The 24,783-nt window shown below is 46.4% G+C and overlaps 1 protein-coding gene across 2 annotated transcripts in view; it reads left to right on the top strand.

Moving 5' to 3' along the window:
- The window catches only part of GSPT1 (G1 to S phase transition 1), a 577,045-nt gene extending 556,256 nt beyond the window's left edge, over positions 1 to 20,789 (top strand). For both annotated transcript variants that reach the window (XM_077448903.1, XM_077448901.1), the window contains 3 exons: positions 4,698 to 4,787; positions 4,892 to 5,060; positions 20,281 to 20,789. In XM_077448903.1, the coding sequence (XP_077305029.1) occupies positions 4,698 to 4,787; positions 4,892 to 5,060; positions 20,281 to 20,333 (312 nt within the window). In that variant the 3' untranslated portion in view covers positions 20,334 to 20,789. The remainder of the gene's footprint in view (positions 1 to 4,697; positions 4,788 to 4,891; positions 5,061 to 20,280) is intronic.
- The last annotated feature ends 3,994 nt before the right edge of the window (positions 20,790 to 24,783 follow it).

The following is a 24,783-nucleotide window of genomic DNA, read 5'->3' as shown; positions in this document are numbered from 1 at the left end:
GAAATCCAGGCTATAGCAACCGGGGTCAACTGCGGTTAGTGCAGTGCGCATGGACATCCTGTCGGAGTTCCTTGACTCCTATCTTGCTAAGATAGAGGCGGCACGTGGCAGGAAAGGTGCACGTAAGAGGCCCCTGCCCCCTGTCCTCTGGGGAGTGCTCTGATGCAGACTCGGGCCCTGCTTTGGCTGGAGACCCCTGCTCTGACCTATCAGACATGGCTGACCAGGACCGTTCCCTTTTGGGTCCCACAAGCTAGCACGTTCACCTAAGATGTTCCCGTATTTGACTTATTTTGACAAATTCATCTACAGGGAATGGGGTCGCCCGCACCTGACTTTTTCGGTCCCCAAAAACTTGGCAGTGCGTTACCCCTTTGGGGAAAGCCTTCTCAAAAAGTGGTCGACTCCTCCGGTCGTGGACCCCCCAGTATCTAGGTTAAATAAAGTGACCATGTTTCCGGTTGAGGGGACTCCTGCATTCAAGGATCCCACGGACAGGAAGGCCTGAAGCAGTGGCTCGTTCCTTGTTTACTGTTGTGGGGTCAGCTGTGCGACCTGTACTGGCATCCGCACTAGTGTCACAGACACTGAGTGGGCAAAACTTTTGCACCGCGAATTAGGAGAGCAGCATGCCTCCCCTGTCTGCGTGGAGTTAGCAGACCAACTAGTGCATGGCCTTAAGTACGTTTGTGACGCGGCCCTGGATACTCTCCCTCTGCTATCCAGGGCCTCAGTGTCAGCCGTGGTGCTGAGGCGCCTTATTTGGCTGAAATGCTGGTCTGCTGACCAGGCATCTAAGAAAGCCCTGACGCATCTTCCCTTCGCTGGTGAACGGCTCTTTGGAGCCTCGTTGGATGACATTATTAAAAACGCTACTACTCCCACACGCCACAGGCAAGAGCCCTCCTTTTCCGCTCACAAGCGGCTTTTCCGTCCGCCTGGTGCTTCGGCAAAACGACCCCAGCCCGACAGGACGTCCACGGACGGTCAGAAGCACCCCTGGAACCGCAAGCCTGTGAACAAAAGTGCTACCACATGAAGGTTTGCCCCCACCCATGTCTCGTGGGGGTGTCGTCTTCGAGAGTTTGCAGCCTGTTGGACCTCCCGGTTATCAGACCAATGGGTCTGCGATCTGATTTCCACAGGTTACAAGATAGTTTCTCTCTTGGCCGCCAAACCAATTCTTCCCCTCCAGCATACCCACTTCCCCGGTTCGCCGGGAGGCCCTGTTAGGAGCAGTAAGGGACTTGCTGAATCAGGGGGTGATTGTACCAGTTCCGGACTCGAACGCTTCCAGGGGTTCTACTCAAATCTGTGGTTCTCAAGAAGGAAGGGGTACGTCCAATCTTGGACTTAAAAGCCCTCAATCACTTTGTAAAAGTGCAGAGTTTCAGAATGGAATCAGTTCACTCAGTAGTCGCTGCACTCCATCAAGGGGACTCCCTGGCGTCTTTGGACATCCAGGATGCGTACCTGCACAAACCCATATGCCTTCAGCATCACAAATGTCTGCGTTTGGCAGTCGGGGGAGCCCATTACCAGTTTGTGGCTCTTCCCTTTGGCCTGGCATCAGCCACCCAAGTCTCTACCAAAGTATTGGCTCCAGTATTGGCGTTGCAACGCGGGTTCGCGATCGTGGGTTACCTAGACGATCTCCTCCTGAGAGCTTCTTCCGCCTCAGAATTAGAGGAGGATGTGGAGATCACCATGCAAACTCTGCAAGAATTTGAGTGGCTGTTGAACCTAAAGAAGTCGGTGGTTGTGCCGACCCAGCGTCTGGAGTACCTGGGTTTACTATTGGATTCCAGGGAAGCGAGGGTCTTTCTCCCTTCAGACAAATTGCAGACTCTCAGATCTGCGGTCAAACTACTGATGAACCGCAAGTGGTCGTCACTCTGCTTTTACATGCGAGTGCTGGGGCTCATGGTAGCTTTTTTCGAGGCAGTACCTTATGCCCAGTTCCACACCAGAGTCCTGCAGAAGGAGATCTTGACAAAATGGGACAAATCTCCATCCCTAGATCAGCAGATCCAGCCAATCAGGGACTCCCTGATCTGGTGGTTGAGGTCCCCGGTGATTCCGGACAGAAAATCGTTCCCTCCTCTGAAATGGACGGTGGTCACTATGGACGCCAGTCTGGCCGGCTGGGGTGGAGTGATGGGGATTCAGTTGGCTCAGGGCCTCTGGTCGACGGAAGAATCCAAGTTGCCAATCAGTCTGCTCGAATTGAGAGTGATCAGGCTGTGCCTCCACACGTGGTCGACGTGTCTTCAAGGGTGTCCAACCAGGATACAGTCAGACAGCGCCACGGCTGTGGCATACACAAGGGGGAACAAGAATCTCCGCCGCTGCTCGGGAGGTCGCTCACATACTTTGATGGGCAGAGCGACACGTTCCGGCCCTGTCAGCCATTTTACATTCCGGGGGTGGAAAATTGGCAGGCAGACTATCTTAGTCGACAGATGCGGGACCCAGGAGAATGGGCATTGTATCCGGAGGTTTTCAGGCTGCTGTGCCTGAAATGGGGCACACCAGATGTGGATCTATTGGCCTCCCAGCTCAATCAGAAGGTCTCGAGATTCGTGTCAAGGACAAGAGATCCGTGGGCAGATGCGTCGGATGCGCTGGTGGCTCCATGGGATCAGTACCAGCTGATCTACGCCTTTCCTCCGCTGACACTATTGCCACGTCTGCTTCGCAGAGTGGAAGCCGAGGGGATTCCGGTAATCCTGATTGGCCTCAGCGGGCCTGGTACGCAGACCTGGTGCGCCTGGTGGCAGACGCTCCCTGGTGACTGCCGTTGTCAGAAGACCTCCTATCTCAAGGTCCAATCTTTCACCCTGCTTTACCATCGCTGGCTTTAACGGCCTGGCTGTTGAAAGACAGGTATTGAGGAACCTGGGTCTATCGGACTCGGTGATTCCGACTATGCTGAGAACGCGGAAATCTAACAGGAAGATATACCGTTGTACTTGGAAGGCCTATATCTCCATGTGTGAGGAGAAAGGGTGGCATCCGCTCTCCTTTTCTATATCCAGGATCCTGCTGTTTCTTCAGCAAGGTGTAGACCAGAGATTGGCATTGAGCACCATCAAGGGGCACATTTCAGCCTTGGCTGCCTTTTTTCAGCGACCCCTAGCATCTCACTCACTAGTGAGTACTTTTGTTCAGGTTGTGCACCGTGTAGTCCCTCCGGTGCGTCCTCCGTTGCCTCCGTGGGATTTGAGCCTGGTGTTGGCGCTTCAGAAGCTGCTGTTTAAGAATCTCAGGGAGATTCCCTTGTTGACCCTTTCACAGAAGGTGGTCTTTCTAGTGGCCATCACATCGGCCAGGAGGGTTTCGGAATTGGCGGCCTTGTCCTTTCTACCGAAGGTGGTTTCAGCTTTTCATATCAATGAGGACGTTGTATTACCATCATTGTGTCCTAAGCCGAAACACCCCAAGGAGGTGGCCCTTCATTCTCTCTCAATGTGGTTAGGGCTCTAAAGGTGTACTTGTCTGCCACGGCTCCCTTTCGGAAGTCAGACTCACTGTTTTGGTGGCTGGTACAAAGAAGGGCATGGCGGTCTCGTCGGCCACCATTTCCAGGTGGATCAGACAGATTGTAGTCCAAGCCTATGCCTTGAATGGGCAGGTGCCCCCCTTTCCAGACATGGCCCAATCTACAAGAGCAATCGCAACGTCTTGGGCCTTCCGACACCAAGCAACTGTTGCTCAGGTGTGTGAGGTGGCAACCTGGTCATCTGTCCATACATTTACCAAGTTCTACAAGGTAGACGTCAGTGCATCGGCTGATGCTGATTTTGTCCGCAAAGTTTGGCAGGCGGCCGTGTAGTTGCTATTGAGTTTTTTTTCCTGTTGTTTTTATCAAAAAAATAAAAAAAACACAGTACTGTTCATTATTGCACTGTTGCATTATTTCCACAATGTTGCGGTCTGGGGGGGTCACTCCTGTTGAGGATGCCCAGTTTTGTGGTGGAGTTCCCACACACTGCTCTTTTTTTGTGGGTTTAGTTTCACTAGTTCCCACTTGCCATGGTGGAGGAAGTTTTTAATGCTGTTTTTCCCACCCCTCGTTTGGCACTGCTTGTGTCGGTCGGTGAATATAAGAGAAAATTGTATTTTTGTACTCTCTGTAAAATAATTTTCTCGGTAATTCACTGACCGACACAGCACCCACCCCTCCTTTTTCTACGTTATACTGCTTTTTGATGTACTGAAGCTGCTAGCAGCAGGAGGAGGGTTGATAGCACGGGCACTCGGGGGACTCTGGTGGCCTGGTGACAGGCACTCGGGGGACTCTGGTGGCCTGGTGACAGGCACTCGGGGGACTCTGGTGAGCTGGTGACAGGCACTCGGGGGACTCTGGTGAGCTGGTGACAGGCACTCGGAGGACACTGGTGAGCTGGTGACAGGCACTCGGGGGACACTGGTGAGCTGGTGACAGGCACTCGGGGGACTCTGGTGGGCTGGTATATATATGTGGAAGGGGGTCGGCAAGTGGTTTATTTTAAATAAAGGTTAAGGAAGTAAAACAGTTGATTTTCAAACAGTCTGTCTTTTCAAATGATTTCTTTACAGTATATAGCTTTTATTATCTTCTCTTATAATCTCTTTAGAATGTTACTTTGGTTTTTGTTTTGTTTTTGTTGTGAATGTTGTGGGAACCTATATAACCAGTTTAATTTTTTGCACAGATTGTGATAATTGAGCACAAGTCAATTATCTGTCCTGGATACAATGCCGTGCTGCATATTCACACATGTATTGAAGAAGTTGAGATAACAGTAAGCTTGCATGACTTAAGTCTTTTTTTTGTCTAATTTCAATAGACACTGGCAGCAATACTTAACAAAAATTGACTTTCTAACATTTTGCTTTTCCAAAATAGGCCTTAATTTGCTTGGTAGACAAAAAAACAGGGGAAAAGAGTAAGACGCGACCCCGCTTTGTAAAACAAGACCAAGTATGCATTGCCCGCTTACGGACAGCAGGCACTATATGCCTTGAAACTTTCAAAGATTTTCCTCAAATGGGTCGCTTTACCTTGCGAGATGAAGGTGCGTAATTATATTTATCATTTTGCTGAGTCCCAGTTATAAACTAGGGTCTGTCTCTTTCGTTCATTAACCACTTAGAGCTCTGGAAGGTTTTACCCCCTTCATGACCAGAGCATTTTAACTGCCAGTTACTTGATCATGCAACACTGTACCCAAACTAAATTTTATATATATTTTTTCATACAAATAGAGCTTTCTTTTGCTGGTCTTTGATCACCACTGTTTTTCATTAATAAAAAAAAAAAAAAAAAAAAGCGAAAATTTTGAAGAACTTTATTTTCTACTTATAAAAAAAAAAAAAAAATCCAATAAAATCTAATTTTGTCAAGTTTAGGGCAAAATTTATTTTGCTACATGTCTCCGGTAACAAAAAAAATCCTAATGTATATTGGTTATAGCATCTACAAACTATGGTGTGTGTATGTATGTGTATATGTGTATATATATATGGGTGTGTTGAGGAGCTCTCCACAAAGCTTTCAATCTAGTGCCAGCAAACCGGTCCTCCCACTGACCTTTTACATATAAGAATAAAGTTCCAAAGGTTGTTGCACTTAAGTTTGTTGCTTTATTACATCAAATCTTTGGGAAAAGATTACAAAGCAAGTAGTCATTCGTTTTTACAATCATCTGTTCAGATAAAAATTACGTGTCGGGCTGATTTGTTCGCGCCCTTCCTTAGATCAGTCAGAACACATCTGTGAACACAAAGGAAGGGCGCGAACAAATCAGCCTGACACGTAGTTTTTGTCTGAACAGATGATTGTAACGATTTTGTCTGGAATGACTCGCTTTGTAATCTTTTTCCAAAGATTTGATGGAATAAAGCAACACTTTTAAGTGCAGCAACCTTTTCAACTTTATTCTTGTGTGTATGTATGTATATATATTTATTTATGGAATTTACACATCTTTTACTTTCTGACAGCCTATCACATTTCTTGAAGTGCTAAAATGCCAGGGCAGTGTGCAAGCACCTCCCAAATGACCAGTTTTTTGGCAAGTGCCCCCAAGGTATTTGCTGAGAGGCATGTTGAGTGCCTGGAAGATTTCATTTTTTGCCACAGGTTTTTGGAAAAAATACAAAAATGTGGGCTTCTTTTTGGGGGGGGGGGGGGGTGTTTGAACTGTCCTGCCCTCTTGTTTGTGTGTAAAAATCTGTAAATTTTGTTAGAAAATTACTTTGAACCCCCAAACATATCTTCTACATTTTTTTTTTTTTTTTTAAAGCAGAGGCCCTAGAGAATAAATTGGTGGGTTTTGTAATTTTTTATGTCACGGTTTTTCAAGCGTAAAGTTTTTGGAAACATACTTTTTTTTTTTTTTTTTATTTATTTACTTTAATGTACACAAAAAAACAAATACCCAAATGTTTGGTAAAATATAAAATGCGTTACTCCAAGTAAAAAGATTCCAAACTTATTCATTTAATGATTTAAAATCGCACATATCTGTGCAATGACGACACACAGCGTAAACATTTTTATATCCAAAGGCAACACTTTAAAAGCCTTTTACAGGTTACAACTTTAGATTTACACAGGTCTAAGAATGGCACGATCACTGTTGTGCACCAATGCATGCATTTGCCTTTATTTTTTTGCACTTTTATTATGACGGGAATGTAAATATCCCCTATGATAGCAATAGGCAGTGAGAGTTACTCTTTACTGAGAAATCTGGGGTCTAGTAGATCAAATGCTTTCCCAATTTAAAAATGGCGCTGTTTATATCCGACTGTAGAGCTGATTCTGTGCTGGCATCAGAGGAATCACCAGCTGTGTTTTTCGGAGTTTCCCCGTGAGTTGCATGAGCCAGAGAAAGCCATGAAAGGTGTCAGGAGGGGGGCAGAGGCCGATATCCCCTTCTGCTGCTTGTAAAAGCAATCCAATGGCCAATTACCTGCTTGGATTGCTTTTAGAAGAACGATGACTGCTGCCTGAAATAAAAAATACTGGGATGATGCCTGCAGGCATCATCCCGGTACACTGTGCATAATTATTAGTCAAGTTGTATTTTTTTCTTAATAGTTTTTGAGTGAAACAAGGCCAAATTGCAGGCATTGAGAGAGAGAGAAGGCAAAATTAATCCACGCAGGGGAACAAACATCAAATTACTTGGGAATACAAACAAAACACATTTCCAATATTTTAAAGCAGGTCGTAAAAGCATTCGGCAGTAGTTTTGAAGGTGGTAATGAGTAATCTGGCAAAGGAGCCCGGAGACATGGTGAGGCAGCGTGGGGTGGGATTGTAATCCCACGGTGGAGGAGAGGGGGAAGGGGTGGAATAGGGAGGAGAGCGTGAAGCAGGGGTAAAAGAGGCACAAAGGTGAGAACCAAGTATTTCAAAATAATGAAGAATTTGATGAGACTTCTCACCCAGCACCAAAACTGAAAAAGATTTGAGGTATATCAAGTTATTCAGAAAAAATTTCTAGCAGACCTATGTACCAGATAGACATCAGTTTAGACGAAAGTCTCATGGCCTACAAAGGAAGACTCAGCTGGGTACAGTATATCGCGTCTAAGAGAGCAGGATTTGTCATAAAATCATTCATGCTCTTTGAATCTAGCACTGATTAAATATGGAATTCGGTCCTTTACACCGGGAAAGGAAGCAAGTTCAACGAAAGATTCAGTAATTATGGAATGGCAACCGCTTCCGTTCTTACTTTGATTGAACCATTGCTGAATCAGGGCTACTGTGTAACCACAGATAATTTTTACACTTCTCCAGTTCCTTCTACAGCACAAGACGCATGCATATGGGACTGTTAGAGCTAACCGGCGTGACATGCCGCCAACCTTTGGCAATAAAAAGCTCAAAGCAGGAGAAATTGTTGCCTGGCAGAAAGGCAAAATGATGGCACGACAAAAAGATGAGTGCTATTCACTACACCTCTACTGTCATGGTACACACAAAAGGTGGAAAACGTAATGAAATCACAAGTCATGATGAACTACAACCACACCACGGAAGGTGTTGACAGAGCTGACCAGGCCATTACTTTTTATTGAGCCATGAGAAAGCAACAAAAAAAATTACAGAAAATCTTCAGGCATCTTCTTGAAAAGTGCCTGTGGAATGCTTTCATTCTTCAAAAAAAAAAAGTGACAAGCCTATGGTTCATGCGGACTTTGTTTGGAAAGTTGCCGAACTTATATTTCTCAAGCACCAACTGTAAATAGATCTATGTTATAATTTATGATTTTGTGTTTCAAACTTTATCATACCCGAGATGACTACTAGACTCTGGTTTAGACAGATTTAAGTGAGTTATTCCTAAGAATTACAGGCCTACAATATAAAACTCAAAATTTCCATGCAAAATAACAGTACCGCATTCAGCACCTAAAATCTGACATAATCATACCGCCAGGGAGGTTAAAAGTCAGATACTTTTTTTTTGTAGCTATTGACTTTTAAAAAACAAAATTACTGGAACTCTTTCTTTGAATTAAAAATAACCTCACTCCTTTAAAGTGGAGTTCCACCAAAAAGTGAGTGTGTCCTCTTTTTAGTGGGCCTTCCTGTCCCAGCCACCTAGATGGTGACTTCTCTCGCCCTAGGTGGTCCCTCTCTGCCACCGATCTTGGACACAACACAATGCGTGCCCGGCCATGAACCGTAAGCTGTCATGGCTGTGTGTCACTGCTCACAGTAGATATGACAGCGCCACAGGGAGAGAGGCGCGAGGCTCTGCGTGGCCGCATCGATGGATCGTGCAACAGGTGAGTGTTTATTAAAAGTCGGCAGCTAAACTTTTTGTAGCTGACTTTTAATAAACACAAGAACAGGTGGAACTCACACACACACGGGTTAATGAATTATAACTCTGCATTTATTACAAAAGTTATTTTAACAGACACGCTCGGCGCGCCCTTTCTGGGAGGGGTGGGGCAAGTTGGGATGACGTCGCCCAACATCGATTTTTCCGGTCGCATGCATCGATGCCGCATCGGGGACACCCGAATCACGATGCAGCAATTAAATGCTGCATCCTTAGTTTACACACGCACGCGTTCTGGCTCTGTCAGGAGCGATCGTGGGTGCCTGGCGGACATTGCGCCCCATCGTTCACCGGGCTGTGATAGGAGGCGGGGGCTCCATATGATGTCACCCGGTGACCCCGCCCCATGCCAATATAAATAGTGGCACACCACACACCCAGTATTAGAGTGGGAGAGAGTGTTGAGTCAACAGCAGAAGAACAGAGGGAGAAGACCCGGCAGAAGACAGCTAACAGGCACAGTTGTGTAGTGGTTAGCATCTCGCCTAGCAGTAAAAAAGGGTCGCTGGTTCGAATCCCAACCACAACACTACCTGCCTGGAGTTTGCATGTTCTCCCTGTGCCTGCATGGGTTTCCTCCGGGTACTCCAGTTTCCTCCCACACTCCAAAGACATGCAGGTCCAAAATTGGCCCTAGTATATGAATGGGGACCTTGGCTTGTGGGCTCATTGAGGGTAGGGACCAATGTTAGTGTGCAGTGTACAGGGATAGGGACAATTGTAGACACTTGGGATGGACTGGTGTCTTTATTCAACCTTACTATCTAACAGAGGGAGAAGAACCGGAGAGGGCTAGAAGACTCGGCAGAGGGAGAGGACGTCGGAAGAGATGCCAGAGCTGGCTTAATTACTTTAAAAACCTGCAACCTGTGTTTTATTTTTGGTGAATGAGTAGGGGTACAATGTACCCCATACTCATTCACGTAGGGTGGGGGACCAGGCCCTCCAATAAGCCCCCCCGACAACCAATGGCAAGGGTTGTCTGGAAGAGGCCCTTGTCCTCAACGTGGGGACACAGTGCTTTGGGGTGGCGGCGCAAGGCCCTCCCTGCCCCAAAGCGCCCACCCCCCATATTGAGGGCATGCGGCCTGGTACGGTTTAGGAGGGGGGCACTCGTACCCACCACTTTTCCTGACTTGCCGGGCTGCGTGCTTGGATAAGGGTCTGGCATGGATTTTGGGGGGATCCCCACACCATTTTTTCGATGTGGGGGTTCCCCTTAAAATCCATGCCAGACCAAAGGGCCTGGTATGCTCTTGCAGGGGGAACCCCATGCCGTTTTCTGAATTTTGCATGAAGCTCCCCTTAAAAATCATCAGAGCGCAAGTGGCATTCCAAAGTCGGATTAGTCGAGACAGCGATCCGACTTTGATCCTACTTCAGCCCATTGAATATCACTGAAGTCAGATCAAAGTCGAACCAAAGTAGGACACATAGCGTTTTCAAAGTCGGACCGACTTGTGTCGAACCAGTTAAGATGGCTCTCATAGGGAAAAAATTGATTTTCCCTTTTCATCTTTCAGGACAGCCACCATAGAGAGACCTTGGCTCCTTCCATCTCAGGAAACACTGCCCTATACTGCAGGATTTAAGCCTCACCAGCCCCTCAGTTCTGGTGGTTTCTCCGGCAAGGAGACACTGCTAAGGCGCCGGGACCGAACAGCCGGGGAGGCAGAGGCAGATTGTTTCCTGAAGGGGGAGGTAAGGATCTCTCTTCCCTGCATTCTGGTAGGCTAGGGAGCCTGGATAGTACCTGGATAACTGCCTCTTGTGCGCACCCCAGTTTCTCTTGTGCTTTCTTCTGCCCCGGTGGAGGCGTTGCAGGAAGTGCACCGGGGCCACCCTGCCGCGGGATTTAAAAGGGCGCCGAGCTGGTGCAGCCTTGTTTCTGCTATGGGGAAAAAACGCACAGAGGCAAGAGGGACCACCGATCCTCAGCGGGAATTGTCGGAAGCTGCACAAGCAGCTCCTGGAGACTTTAGCACCAGCCACTCAAAGGTAAGAGGAGCCCTGAGGTGGTGTTCCCTTACTCTGTCCCAGAAGCTCCACGGGTGTTTGTCCCCCTTGGTGGTCGGGGGTGGATGGTCACTCTAAAGTGGGGGCTGCCATGTGTGGACCTCTTCACTTCAAGGGAGAACACAAAGGTGTGCCTCTTCTTCTCCCTGAACAAATGGGGCAGTTAACGTGGACACACTGGCTCAGAGCTGGCGGTTCTCCAGGTGTTATATCTTCCCCCTTTCTGTACCGATACCAACAGTATTGAGAAAATTTCAGTCCGAAAACGCAGCTCTCATTCTAATCGCGCCACACTGGCTTAGGAGGCTGTGGTTCTCCATCTTGAAAGACCTGGCTGTGAAACCTCCCTGGATTCTGCCTATCCAGGAGGGTCTTCTTTTTCAGGGGCCGATCTCTGGTCCCTAGGGGGAGCGGTGGAATCTTTCAACCTGGCTACTGAGGAGGAAATGCTGAGGGGAAAGGGTTTCTCGGATTGTTTAGTGGCAACTCTCCTAGGTTGCAGAAAAAAGGAGACGCAGGCTATCGACCGAAAGGCGTGGAGACTCTTCAATAGCTGATGCATAGAAAGCTCCTTCAACGTACGCAGCTCAGTAGCAGTGTTGGAATTTCTGCACTCAGGAGCGGACAAGAGGTTAGCCCTTAGCACTCTGAAAAGAAAGGTATCCACCTTGAGCGTATTCCTGGAAAGACCACTAGCAACAGATCTATGGATAGCCAGGTTTTTTTAAATCCTTAGGCAGGCAGAGGCGAGTTAGAGCCCCCCCCCCCCCCCCCCCCCCCTTTTCCCTTAGTGTTACAGGCCCTCACTGGGGAGTCATTTGAACCATTGGGGTCCTGTGCATTTTAAATTGGTCACCGTCAAGACAGTTTTTTTTGTGGCCATCACTAAGGCAAGGAGGGTTAGTGAACCATTAGGGCAGCTTTTTTTTTTTCAGATTTTTCCGCACGTGTGATTTTCAAAAGGGATCCGGCCGTTTTGCCAAAGGTTGCCTCTAAATTTCATAGAGGCCAGGAAATTATTTTTTCTACCTTCTGTTTGAGTCCTGTGAGGGAAGAGGAAATTTTTTTTCATAAATTGGACGTTAGAAGGTGCGTCCTTCGGTACTTGGTACAAAACATTTTAGGAAATCTGATTCCTTTTTTGTGTTATTTTCAGGGGCTAGGAAAGGGTCCAAAGCCTCTAGACGTCCAATAGCCAGATGGTGGAGGATAGACATTGTTCAGGCCTATGTGGTCGGGGGGGTTGGAGCCCCTATAGCGTATTGGGGCACATTCCACCAGGGAAATGGCGACTTCTCAAGCAGAGTCTGCTGGTATTCCAAAGCAGTTCTGTAGAGCTGCAACGTGGTCCAGCTTTGCCACCTTCGTGAAGCACTACAGGCATTTATGTGTAAATTGCTGCAAGCAGTGGTCCCATCCCAAGGTAAGGTGCTCGCTTATCCTCTCTATGGTGGCTGTCCTGAAAGACAAACGGGGACAAAATGGAGATACACTTACCAGTAACATCCTTTTCCTGGAGTCTTTCAGGACAGCACTGGTACCCACCCAAATTGTTGGCTATTCCTGAGAGCTCATCACAAGAGACCGTGGGGTAAGATAAAAGTTAGTATGATGAAGTCTTGCTGGCTGCAGGTACTCTTGAAGAACTGAGGGGACGGTGAGGCTTAAATTTTGCAGTATAAGGCAGTGTTTCCTGAGATGGGAGGAGCCAAGGTCCTCCCCCAATGGTGGCTGTCCTGAAAGACTAATGGAAAAGGATTTTACTGTTAAGTGTAACTCAGTTTTTTCACACATCATGCGACATGAGCTCCCAATGTCGGCACATTTGTCGTACAATTGTGAACCCAGCTTTGTGCATTGAACAGCCCATTCAAAGTGGGCTACACTGATGCAACGGACATTTAATGCACTGCAGTGAAGTGGGTGTGCGTGAGCCATAAGATTTTCCCAGGATACAGTGCATGTATGTGGATATGTGGAAAATTATATTTCATCATAATAATCGGCTTTGACCGGTCTACCCCACACTTTGGCTCTTCTCTTTCCACATGTGCGCATTACTGTTTTGTGATTTGCAAACTAATAAAGTATTTTAGGTGTCAAACTGTATTTCTCTTATATTCACCGACTGACCCAGCTCCTGGGTTGTTACGCCACCTTTAGGAGAAGACTAGGCATAACATGTTATGAAAAACTCAGAACTTTTCGTTCTGCCCAAGGGGCGGTCCCTTAGGTAGCAACCCCCCAGCCTGCAGCCCTCGGTTTTATTTTGCCTAGTGAAGAAGGACCTAGGAACACTGCGGGCCCATCGGTCTGTGTTTTATTTCAGCAGACGCTTTGCTTTTTGCGCCAGATTAAAGATCCTGTGATCTTCTATCAACAGCCGGCTGGGTGACAGGCTGGATACCCTTCTCCTTGTAGCCTCCCCAGCCTGGCCTGTGAGCATGTGCAGGTCAGAGACATACCTCAGCTCCAGAGGTGGTCGGTGAGCTTTAATGCTCCGGGGCACACATATGACCGGGCTACTGATGTCTGTGTGCCATGGCCAGCAGCCACCCCGTACTGATCGGAGAGTGGGTCTGTGATGGAATTTCTCCTAGCTCTGCAGGACTGGTAAGTACAGCTCTCCCTGCCTTGATGGGGCTGAGCAGCTGGGCATTCCGAAGGAGGTTGATTCGGGGGTCCTTCACCTCCTTCTCTTCTCTCCCTGTCCCTATCTTCCCTCCCCCCCCTCCCTGTGGGGGATGCTGCATGTGGCTGGTGAGCGGTGTGTCTCATGTGCAGGGGCTCTCCGGGGGGGTTGCACTGGCTGTGCCCTGATGTGTTTTTCTCTCCTTGGGGGTGTCTGAGGCTGTGTCTGTGATCCCTGCAGCGCTGTTCACCACCATTTTCTGTCACTGTCCCTCATGGTATTCAGTGTTCAGCGGCCATCTTAGGTGAGGGCAAGGAACGGCATGCTCTCCGTTTGCTTGGTGGCCATTTTCCCTGTGGTTTTGTCCTTTATAATGGATGCCGGCGGACATTTTTTTGAAGCCTGAGCACGTTTTTCGATCAGTCTCTAGGAGCAGCATGCTTTCCTGTAGTCCGGCGGCCATTTTCTCTGTGCTTTATGTCCTTATGCTGGACGCTTGGTGGCCATTTTCTTTGAGCCTGGGCACATTATAGGTCGGTTTCAGCCCCATAAGCAGCAGCTCTGGATGACAATGTGATTTCCTCTGCACCTGGGAGCTGACAGAGAACACAGGCACTACTTGCTAGACAGCGCAGAACCAGTCAGGGTGGTGTGTCCTGCCGGAAAGAGCGCCTCAGGCAGCAGCAGTTAGGAGAGTGGGACCATCACTGGTCCCTATCAGGTGGCAGACAGGGTAGGGTCAACGTGGCTTCAGAAACTGGTGTCCAGGCAATTGCAACCGGTTCGCCTGCAGAATGTGCAGTGCCCCTGGACGCTTTGTCAGCGGTCCTCAATTCGTTTTCCAAGATGGAGGCGGTGCGCAGGCGCAAAGGTGCTGAAAAGCGCCCCTGGGCCTCTGTGGAGAGCTCTGACATAGACTCGGGCCCTGCTGAGGCTGATGACTCTTTCAGATGACGCTGACCAGGACCGTTTGTACAGTGAGGATGAGTCCCCGTCCGGGTCCATGCACGACAAAGCGCTTGTTGGAGCACTTATCACAGCTGTGTGTGATACCCTGAAGATTCAGGACCCAGCAGATCCCTCTGCTGATGTAGCGGTCCCTTTTAGGTTCCACAAGCCAGCCCATTCATCTAAGGTGTTCCCGTATCTGACTTATGTTGACAAGTTAATTTACAAGAATGGGGTCGGCCACAAAGGGCCTTTTCAGGCCCCAAATACATGGTGGTGCATTAGCCATGACGGATCTTCCCTTCCTTGGCAACCGGCTCTTTGGAGCCTCTTTGAATGACACTATTTAAAATGCCACAGGTGGTAAGAGTACTCTACTCCCACAGGCCAGGAAGGCTAAGGAGCCACGCCGTAGGCAAAGGCCCTCATTTTCTGCTCACAAACAGCTTTTTTGTCCGCCTGGAGCAGGAAGGGGTACGTCCAATCTTGGATCTAAGAGCCCTCAATTACTTTGTAAAAGTACAGAGGTTCAGAATGGAATCAGTTCGCTCAGTAGTCAAAAAATAATTTTAATGAAATAAAAACTTAACTTGCCCCTCAATGCTTGCAATAATTCTAGCACTAGACCTTCTTTGTATCTCTAAACTGATAACATGTAAACATTTTCTAAAGGGCCATCTATGCCGATTTATCAGTATTGTAATTTGTCACCATTCCACCAGCATGTGTATTTTTTATTTATTTTTTGTTAGGGAAAAACACATTTTAACGACTACTAATGCAAAAAACAAAAACAAACCTTGCACCAAATAGATACCCAACATGCCACACTTAAATATATATTTTTATTTATTTAAGTGTGACACAGTTGGGTATCTATTTGGTGCAAGGTTTGTTTTTGTTTTTTGCATTAGTAGTCGTTAAAATGTGTTTTTCCCTAAAAAATCTTTTTTTTAAAAACCACTTCGCAAATACTGTGTGCAATATAAAAAATTGCAACAACCACCCTTTTTATTCTCTAGGGCCTCTGCTAAATATATAAATGCCAAGTGTGTGTATGTATATATAATTAATTTTGAGCGTAATGAAGTAACTTTCTATCAAAAAAATATTTCTCTTTCGTTCATTGACGGACACAGCATCTTCATCTTGACCTTAGGGTTATATCGCCCCTTAGGGGACGGTCCTACTGGCTATAACCCCTCACACTGCACCCAACAGTTAAGGTTTTTTTCTGCCTTGTGTAGAAGGACCTGGCTCCCGGTGGGACCATTGGTCCTGGGAATTTTTTTTTTCTGCATTTTTGATTCCTGTGATCTACACTCAACAGCCGGACTGGGTGACAGGCTGGAAGTCTCCCCAGCCTGGCCATCAAGTGTGAGCAGACCTCATCTACGCACTGGATCAGCCACGACATGCCTGATCCAGGGTCGGCCAGTGAGCTATATGCTCCAGGGCACACCTATGACTGGGCTACTGCTGTCCTTGTCAGTGTGCCATGGCCGTCAGCCACCCCGTACTGCTCGGGTGATTGGTCTGTCCGTGGAATGCCTCCAGCAGTCCCTACAGGAGGGGTAGGTATGGTTCCACCTGTCTTGGCAGGATGGAGCAGCTGGGCATTCCTTGGGAGGTTGACTAGGGGGTTTCTCTCTCTCCCTGTCCCTTCTCTCCTCCCCATGCTATGAGCCACTGTGTGACTGGGCACATGGGGGTGTGGTGCATGTACCTAGCCGGGGGGCTCCTGATCCTGGCAGAGGGCTGCACTGGATGTTAGGGATCCGCTTGTCCGCTTCCCTGTTTATGGGCCATGGTGGGGTGTTTTGGTGTGCATGCCATGTGGAGAGGCTGCCACGAGGATTGCGGCCATTTTCCTGTAGCCACAGCCAGTTTTTTCCTTGCGGACATTTTCCCAGCGCCATCAGACTGTTCTTGCTGAGGCGGCTGGTGGCCATTTTCTTAGTAGCCTCAGCTTTTTTTGTCTCTAGCACTGGGTGCTTGTTTCCTTCTAGAACAGTGCACTTTTTACACAGAACACCTCATGGCTAACACAGGGGAGAGCGGACAGCAGCCGAACAGCGCAGTACCTGGGTCAGGGTGGTGAGTCCTGCAGGGGACCCCTTAGTCTGTGGCAGTGGCTCGTCGGGAAGCCCTGTTCGGGGCAGTACAGGACCTGCTGCTGCGCGGGGTGATAATGCCTGTACCAACATCGGAAAGGTTTCAGGGATTCTACACCGATCTGTTTGTAGTCCCAAAGAAGGGGGGTCCATCTGGTCCTGGATCTCAAGGCCCTCAACAGCTTTGTGAAAGTACAAAGGTTCAGGATGGAATCAGTTTTCTCAGTGATCGCTGCGCTCCATCAGGGGGATTTTCTGGCATCCCTGGACATCATGGCCGCATACTTGCATGTCCCCATATGCATCAAGCATCAGAGGATTCTGCGATTTGCAGTCGGGGACGAGTACTACCAATTTGTAGCTCTCCCTTTTGGCCTGGCGTCGGCACCAAGGTGCTAGCCCCAATTATGGCTTTGCATAAGGCAGCAAGGGATCGCAATCGTGGGTTACCTGGATGACCATCTCCTGAGAGCAGCTTCCGCCTCAGAATTAAGGGAGGATGTGGCAATCGCCATGCAAACTCTTCGGGAGTTTGGATACTGAACCTATAAAAGTCGGTGTTGGGGCCGACTCAATGCCTTGAGCTGGGCTTACTGCTGGACTCCTCCGAAGTGAGAGTCTTTCTCCCTTCGCACAAGCTGCAGGCTCTTCAAGCTGCGGTGAAGTTGTTGGTGTCCCGCAGGTGGTCGTTGCGTTTTTGCATGTGAGTCCTGTGTCTCATGGTAGCCACTTTCGAGGCGGTACCGTATGCTCAATTCCACACTCGAGTCTTGCAAAAGGAGATCCTGTCCAAATGGGACAAATCTCTGTTGTCCCTGGATTGTCAAATTTGGGTAAGCCAGCTAGTCAGGGATTCCCTGCTCTGGTGGTTGAGGTCGCCGGCTCTTCGGTCCAGGAAGTCGTTCCTTCCTCTTCATTGGACAGTGATCACAACGGACACTAGCCTGATCGGTTGCGGGGAGTTTAGGGCGTACAGTGGCCCAGGGTCGCTGGATGCAGGAAGAATCCCGCCTGCTGATCAATGTGCTGGAGCTTCAGGCAATCAGGCGGTGCCTCTCCACATGGTCACAGAGGCTGCAAGGGCATTTGGTCGGGATCCAGTCCGACAACGCCACAGCGGTGGCATATGTCAATCAATGAGGAACAAGGAGCTCTGCTGCAGCCCTGGAGGTCACTCGCATCCTGCCGTGGGCAGAGCGGCGCGTGTCGACCATGTACATTCCGGGCGAAACTGAAAACTGGCAAGCGGACTACCTAAGTCGTCAGATGCTGGATCAAGGGGAATGGTCGCTGCATCCGGATGTATTTCGGCTCCTTTGCCTAAGGTGGGGCACGCCAGATGTGGATCTCCTAGCGCCTTGACTCAATCAGAAGGTTTGTGGCCAAGTCAAAAGATCCCTGGGCAGACGTGGCAGATGTGTTGGTGGCTCCATGGGGGCATTATCTGCTGATTTATGCCTCCCCCCCCCACTCAAACTTCTGCCATGTCTGCTTTGCAGAGTGGAGGCTGAGGGGATTCCGGTGATCCTGATTGCCCCACATTGGCCTCGGCGTACGTGGTACACCGACATAGTAGGAATGACGGCGGATGTTCCTTGGCAGTTGCTGATGCGAGAGGACCCTCTGTCGCAAGGTCCAATACTTCATCCTGCTTTACCGTCGCTGGCTTTAACAGCATGGCTGTTGAAAGCCAGGAGCTAAGGGACCGAGGTCTGTTTTATTCCGTAATCTCTACTATGCTGAGGGCACCAAAGTCCTCTTCTCTGAAGATTTATCATTGTACGTGGAAGGCCTACATCTCCATGTGTGAGGAGATGGGGTGGCTTGCGCGCACATACTCAGTTTCCAGGATCCTGCTGTTTTTGCAGCAAGGAGTGGATCAGAAACTTGCCTTAAGCACCATTAAGGAGTAGGTATCAGCTTTGGCTGTCTTTTTTTTTTTTTTTCAGCGACCCTTGGCGACTCATTCATTGGTGAGTACGTTTGTTCAGGGGGTTCGACGTGTTGCCCTTCCGGTTCGACCACCGACCGCTGCCTCCGTGGCATTTGAATCTGGTGCTCTCGGTGCTTCAGAAACCGCTGTTTGAGAACATTATTGGCACTCTCTCAGAAAGTATTCTTTCTAGTGGCTATTACATCTGCCAGGATGGTTTCTGAGTTGGCGGCCTTGTCATGCAAGTCTCCCTACTTGGTCCACCACAAGAATAATGCAGTGCTGCGCCCACAGCCTTCGTTTTTTCCAAAGGTTTTTTCGGCCTTTCATCTAAATGAGGACACTGTGCTTCCGTCCTTATGTCCTCAGCTGTCACACTCCAAAGAGGTTGCTTTGCATTCCTTGGACGTGGTCTGAGCTCTGCGGGTGTATTTGTCTGCCTTTTCGGAGGTCTGGCTCGCTGTTTGTCTCGTCGGCCACCATTTCTCGGTGTATCAGACAGATTGTGCTTCAGCCTTATGCCATAAGGGGCCAGGCGCCTCCCTTTCCTTTCACGGCACATTCTACCAGGGCAACTGGTGCCTCTTGGGCTTTCCGACATCAATGGTCTGTTTCTCAGGTGTGTAAGGCGACGACCTGGTCGTCCGTTCACACTTTCACAAAATTTTACAAAGTTGATGTGAGCGCATCTTCGGATGGAGTTATTTTCTTGCTGTTACCACCCCTCGTTTTTTTTTTGACACTGCTTGGGGATGTCCCTAAGGTCAAGATGAAGATGCTGTGTCCATCAATGAACAAAAGAGAAAATAGGATTTTTGTACTCACCGTAAAATCCTTTTCTCTGAAGTTCATTGACGAATACCGCACCCACCCCTCCTCTTTGTTTGTACTGCTTTTGACGAACTTTGCTGCTGGATGCAGTGTGAGGGGTTACAGCCAGTAGGACCAGCTCCTGAGCGGTACTGTGCAGTTTTGCTGTTTTTAACATGTTCGGCCTAGTCATCTCCTAATATAACCCTAAGATCAAGATGAAGATGCTGTGTCCATCGATGAACTTCAGAGAAAAGTGTTTTAAAGTGAGTACAAAAATCCTATTTTTTACATATAAATAAAAGTATCAGAATAGGCCTGGCCATACACTATACGAAAAAATTGGCCGAAATTCGGTCATTTGGCCAGTTCATTCGTTTTTCAGCCAGTTAATGAGCACAAAATTGGTAATCATTGGGATGTTTTTGAGCCTAAAAAAACGAAGGACACGTTTGTAAATTTTCTAACGAACGCTAAATTGAAAGGTTAATGTGTTTACTGTCCGAACTTTTTGTACTAGGTATATGCAAAAAATTGATTCATTTATGTCCACTGAGCGATTTATCGGTCATTACATGATGGCATAATCGTTTTGCTCTCATGGCCAAATGTTCGTTTTTCTAAACTGGGTTCGGCCAATTTTCATATAGTGTATGTATAAGATTCAGAGAAAAACTAGTCGCCAGCGATACACGCAGCTACCATTAGCAGAGTCCCTTATGGCTGACTAAGTTATTTTCATAGAGATTTGTTTATAAAGATTTTTTTTTTCGAGCTGAAATCACCACTTTCTTCAAAGAATTTTAATCTGTTTGAATTAAAGCAGTGCACACAGCATGTTTTTATTATCTGGAGCCTTTGAATAGTCATTCAAATTAAAGAAATTAGAACTGGTGCTAAAGATAATCTGAGAATGAATGATAACTTGATTTTTATTTTATTTTTGTCAATGTTTTATGCTTTTCTTTTATTTAGGCAAGACGATTGCAATCGGAAAGGTCTTGAAACTGGTTCCTGAAAAAGATTAAGCCTTCATTTTGTTCTGCACAATGCTGTGAGGAAAAATTGACTCTACCGAAGCCTACTTCACTTCGCCTTCTTACTTTCTGCCCATTGACGAACTCTTTACCCATTGACAAACTTGATTCCCAGTTAGAAATTTACGCAGCGGAAAAAGGTCCACATTGTCAGCTTTCTCATATTGAGAGCTCTGCTATGCCACTGTTGAATTAATTCCCTCAACATTTTTCTTTTCAATACCTCTAAATTGTGTCCTAAGAGATTTGGCAACAGCTATATAAGTGATGTGGACAAATTTGCCTACAAGTTGTTTTTTTGTTTTGTTTTTTAACACGCAACATGGCCTTTTGGGTCCGTACTTAAGCATCCTAATTCTAAATAGACCATTGAGAGTGCAAATGTGTAAAAACGTTACAGGAAGAGAAAAAAAACTACCGTATTAATAAAATATCAGTTTAAAATCCTGTTTTTGTTTTTTGGAGTTGCTTTTGAATGCTTTTTTTTTTTTTAACCTGAATGTAAAATCGCTGCATTAACTTTTTTTAAACAATTTAAAAAAACAAAAACCTTTTTATTTTCTTGTTTCTAAAATACACATCTATGGTCTCACGAAGTCCCCAATATTTAGGCCTGTATTAAAATAATTGAATCTGTTTTGACAGATGTTTTAAAATACTCTTTATGCAAACTCATTGACAAAATTTTTTTTGTTTTTTATTTCTTTTGACTTGCAATTTCATACCCAGCCAGACTTCAAGTATTGTGAAATACTTGCATTTTCTATATTCAGCTGCAGCTCATTTGACCTGAGTGGATATTGCTATTAAGCAACAGTCTGCAATAATTTATTTTCTCTTACTGAAGCTTTAGTAATATAGCTTTTAATAAAAGTTCCCGTTCACAAGAGGAAACAAGTAGCTTTTCCCTCAAGTAGCTACTTTAAGTACAAACTGAGAATGCTAGGATTTCTCAATTAAAGTTTAGTCTTTGTGATTCTCCTTGCTGCTTAATGTGTCTGAGATCAGCAGGGGACTCACTGCTGAGCTCATACAAGTTTGCACAAATGAAACCTCTGGATATGTGATCTAGGTAGAATGCTACAATTTGTAATCTTTGCATATCAAGAGTTCAGCTTGTCTAGAATGGAAAGAAGTGAGACCCTGGTGATTACAAACTTTTTGTTCCAGTGATCCTTGGGATACTAAGAGCAATATTGTAGCTGTTTGACATTTAATGGGGCCAAAATAAAATTTGAAGAAAAGTTTGCGGGCATACGCTTGTTACATTGGGCAGTTATTTGCCGTTTTACAGAATTTTTTTTTCCTTTTGAATTTAAATATATTCAGATGTGGCGCGTTGGAGTACCCAAGACCTTTGGAGATTTTAAAAGGCTGCCGTTTTGCAGGTTGAAAACTGTGAAAATTGTTCAACCCTATTTGTTTGGTATCTGTGGATTATTTTTTCCATTCATTTAACCATTGAGGCTACATTATACGGCCAAAGAAAGCTATTGTTTTTCAGTTTTCAAATGGATACTCTTGTTGCTGCCGTAATGCATGAAATGGAAATAAATTTTATTATGTCAGCAAAAAAATGTGGGCTCAATTTTTACTAATGAGTTGCAGTAATTGATCATGTTAGCTTAAAATGGAACTTTGCTTGCTTTAAATTCTTCTGTTCAGACAATTTCATTGTGCCATCGTGTGTACAGTGGGTTTCCTGTATGCGTAAGTATTACAAAGTGTCAGTAACAGTGGGAGATTTAGTCTAATAATGAAAGCCAGATAGGTTGATTTCAGAGGAGCTGTCATCTTTGATTTAACATGTGGTCAGAGTATCTGGGTGAAAACTAGGAAAACACAAGGTTTGTTTCTTGTTTGTTTGTTTTTTTTTTTTTTTTTTTTTTCAATTCCCCTTTCCTCTGCTTGTGAGTTGAATTGGAAAACCCTAAACAAACGGTATATTGCCTATCACTGGACCTCTTTTTGCCTTCATACAGTGCAGGACACAGATTTAGAGATGACTGGGTTAAAGGCTGGTACCTTCAAGTGACTGGTCACCGGCAAAGCAAAAGAGGACCCACATATAATCCATCCTACTCCCAGCAATCCTCAGTTCTTTTGCTAGTCTTTTTAGGTGTTTGTTACATAGTAGATGAGGTTGAAAAAAGACACAAGTCCATCAAGTCCAACCTGTGTGTGTGATTATGTCAGTATTACATTGCATATCCCTGTATGCTGTGGTCATTCTGGTGCTTATCTAATAGTTTCTTGAAACTATCAATGCCCCCCGCTGAGACCACCGCCTTTACGAGAATTCCACATCCTTGCCGCTCTTACAGTAAAGAACCCTCTACGTAGTTTAAGGTTAAACCTCTAATTCTAATGAGTGGCCACGAGTCTTGTTAAACTCCCTTATGCAAAAAAGTTTTATCCCTATTGTGGGGTCACCAGTATGGTATTTGTATATTGAAATCGTATCCCCTCTCAAGCGTCTCTTCTCCAGCGTGAATAAGTTCAGTGCTCTCATCCTTTCCTCATAACTGTCTTCCAGACCCTTTATAAGCTTTGTTGCCCTTTTTGTATTTGCTCCATTTCCAGTACATCCTTCCTGGGGACTGGTGCTCATAACTGGACAGCATACTGGTGCGGCTGGACCAGTGTCTTGTAGAGCGGGAGAATTATCATTTTATCTCTGGAGCTGATCCCCTTTTTAATGCATGCCAATATTCTGTTTGCTTTGTTAGCAGCTGCTTGGCATTGAGTGCCATTGCTGAGCCTATCATCTTCCAGGACCCCAAGGTCCTTTACCATCCTAGATTCCCCCAGAGGTTCTCCCCCCAGTGTATAGATTGCATTCATATTCTTGCCAACCAAATGCATTATTTTACAGTTTTCCGCATTTAACCTTATTTGCCATGTAGTTGCCCACCCCATTCATTTGTTTAGATCTTTTTGCAAGGTTTCCACATCCTGCAGAGAAGTTATTGCCCTGCTTAGCTTAGTATCATCCGCAAATACAGAGATTGTACTGTTTACCCCATCCTCCAGGTCGTTTATGAACAAATTAAATAGGATTGGTTCCAGCTCAGAACCCTGGGGGACCCCACTACCGCTTCAAGTACTTCCCATTTATCACCACCCTCTGAACTCGCCCTTGTAGCCATTTTTCAATCCATGTACTCACCCTATCGTCCATACCAACGGACATTATTTGTACAGTAATTTATGGGGAACTGTGTAAAATGTGTTTGCAAAATCCAGATACACCACGCCTTTGGGCCTTTCTTTATCTAGCTAGCAACTCACCTCCTCATAGAAAGTTAGTAGATTGGTTTGGCAAGAACGATTCTTCATGAATCCATGCTGATTACTGCTAATGATACCGTTCTCATTACTAAAATCTTGTCTTTTCATACATCAGGGGACACAGAACCATAGTAGTTACTATGTGGGTTATAGGCCACCTTCAGGTGATGGACACTGGCACGCCCTCAATTAAAAAGTGCACTCCCTATATAACCCTTCCCACTGGTGGGAGTACCTCAGTTTTTTTGCCAGTGTCTAAGGTGTTGGTCACAAGTAAAGATGTGCTGTGCTCCGCTCCGCTGGGGCTGGCTATGCAGATTGATCCATTCAGAGTGTCTAATATCGGCCGTATTGAATGGTACACGGGCCTCATATCCGAAGAAACAAGGTTTTTGCCTGTGAATGCTCTCCCTTGGGAAGCTGGACCCTGGGATGCAGTATTTTTGGTGTTAAAGCCATAACGTTTTTACTGCCAGGGTGCTATTGCAGGCCCAGGATTGTGAGTTTTCCTTTTAGGATCCCCAGCTCCTCGGTTTAAGTTCAGAAGGGGGGGGGGGTTAAAACACCCCCAGAAATAGAGCTAAAGGAGTCCCCCTCTGGTAAGCCTACTCATCTCTACAGATAGCATCCTGAGAAGGATTGACTGGTTAGAGTGAGCATCAGGGGCATGAAATGTTTACAGTTTTCAACACTGCAGCCCCTGTGTAAATACACAGGGGCTCCCTCATGACTGAGGGAAAAAAAGAACCTTTGGTAAAATTACCAAAGGTTCTTTTTTTCCCTCAGTCATGAGGTTTTTAAAATAAAATAAAAAATGTAGCGACTTTTTTAATCGCACAGGTTCTCTTTCATTACCCAGGACCCGCAAACTGGGGAACTAGGGGGGGGAGAAGACAAATCCCCTTGGGACCGTGGTGAGGCTGATGACTCCTCTTCTGAGGTGTCAAATGTTGGAGAACCAGCTGGTTTCAATGTCTTGCTGAATGGTCCACTAAACATTTATGCTCCCTTAACTGAGTGGGTTCGCTAAAGCCTCCACAAACTGCATGCTTTTTCCTGTCCCTTTATTGTCGGAAAAGCCTTTTTTTTTTTTTGTTTGTATCTGAGAGGATCTCCCAGATGTTTTTTTTTTTTTTTTTCCCCTCCTTGT

The sequence above is a fragment of the Lithobates pipiens genome, unplaced genomic scaffold, assembly GCF_037356315.1.
Source record: "Lithobates pipiens isolate NorthernLeopardFrog02 unplaced genomic scaffold, aLitPip1_a1.2 Scaffold_22, whole genome shotgun sequence".
Classification (NCBI taxonomy): domain Eukaryota; kingdom Metazoa; phylum Chordata; class Amphibia; order Anura; family Ranidae; genus Lithobates; species Lithobates pipiens.
Note: the sequence above shows the minus strand (reverse complement) of the source record. Positions and strands in the feature narration are given on the sequence as shown.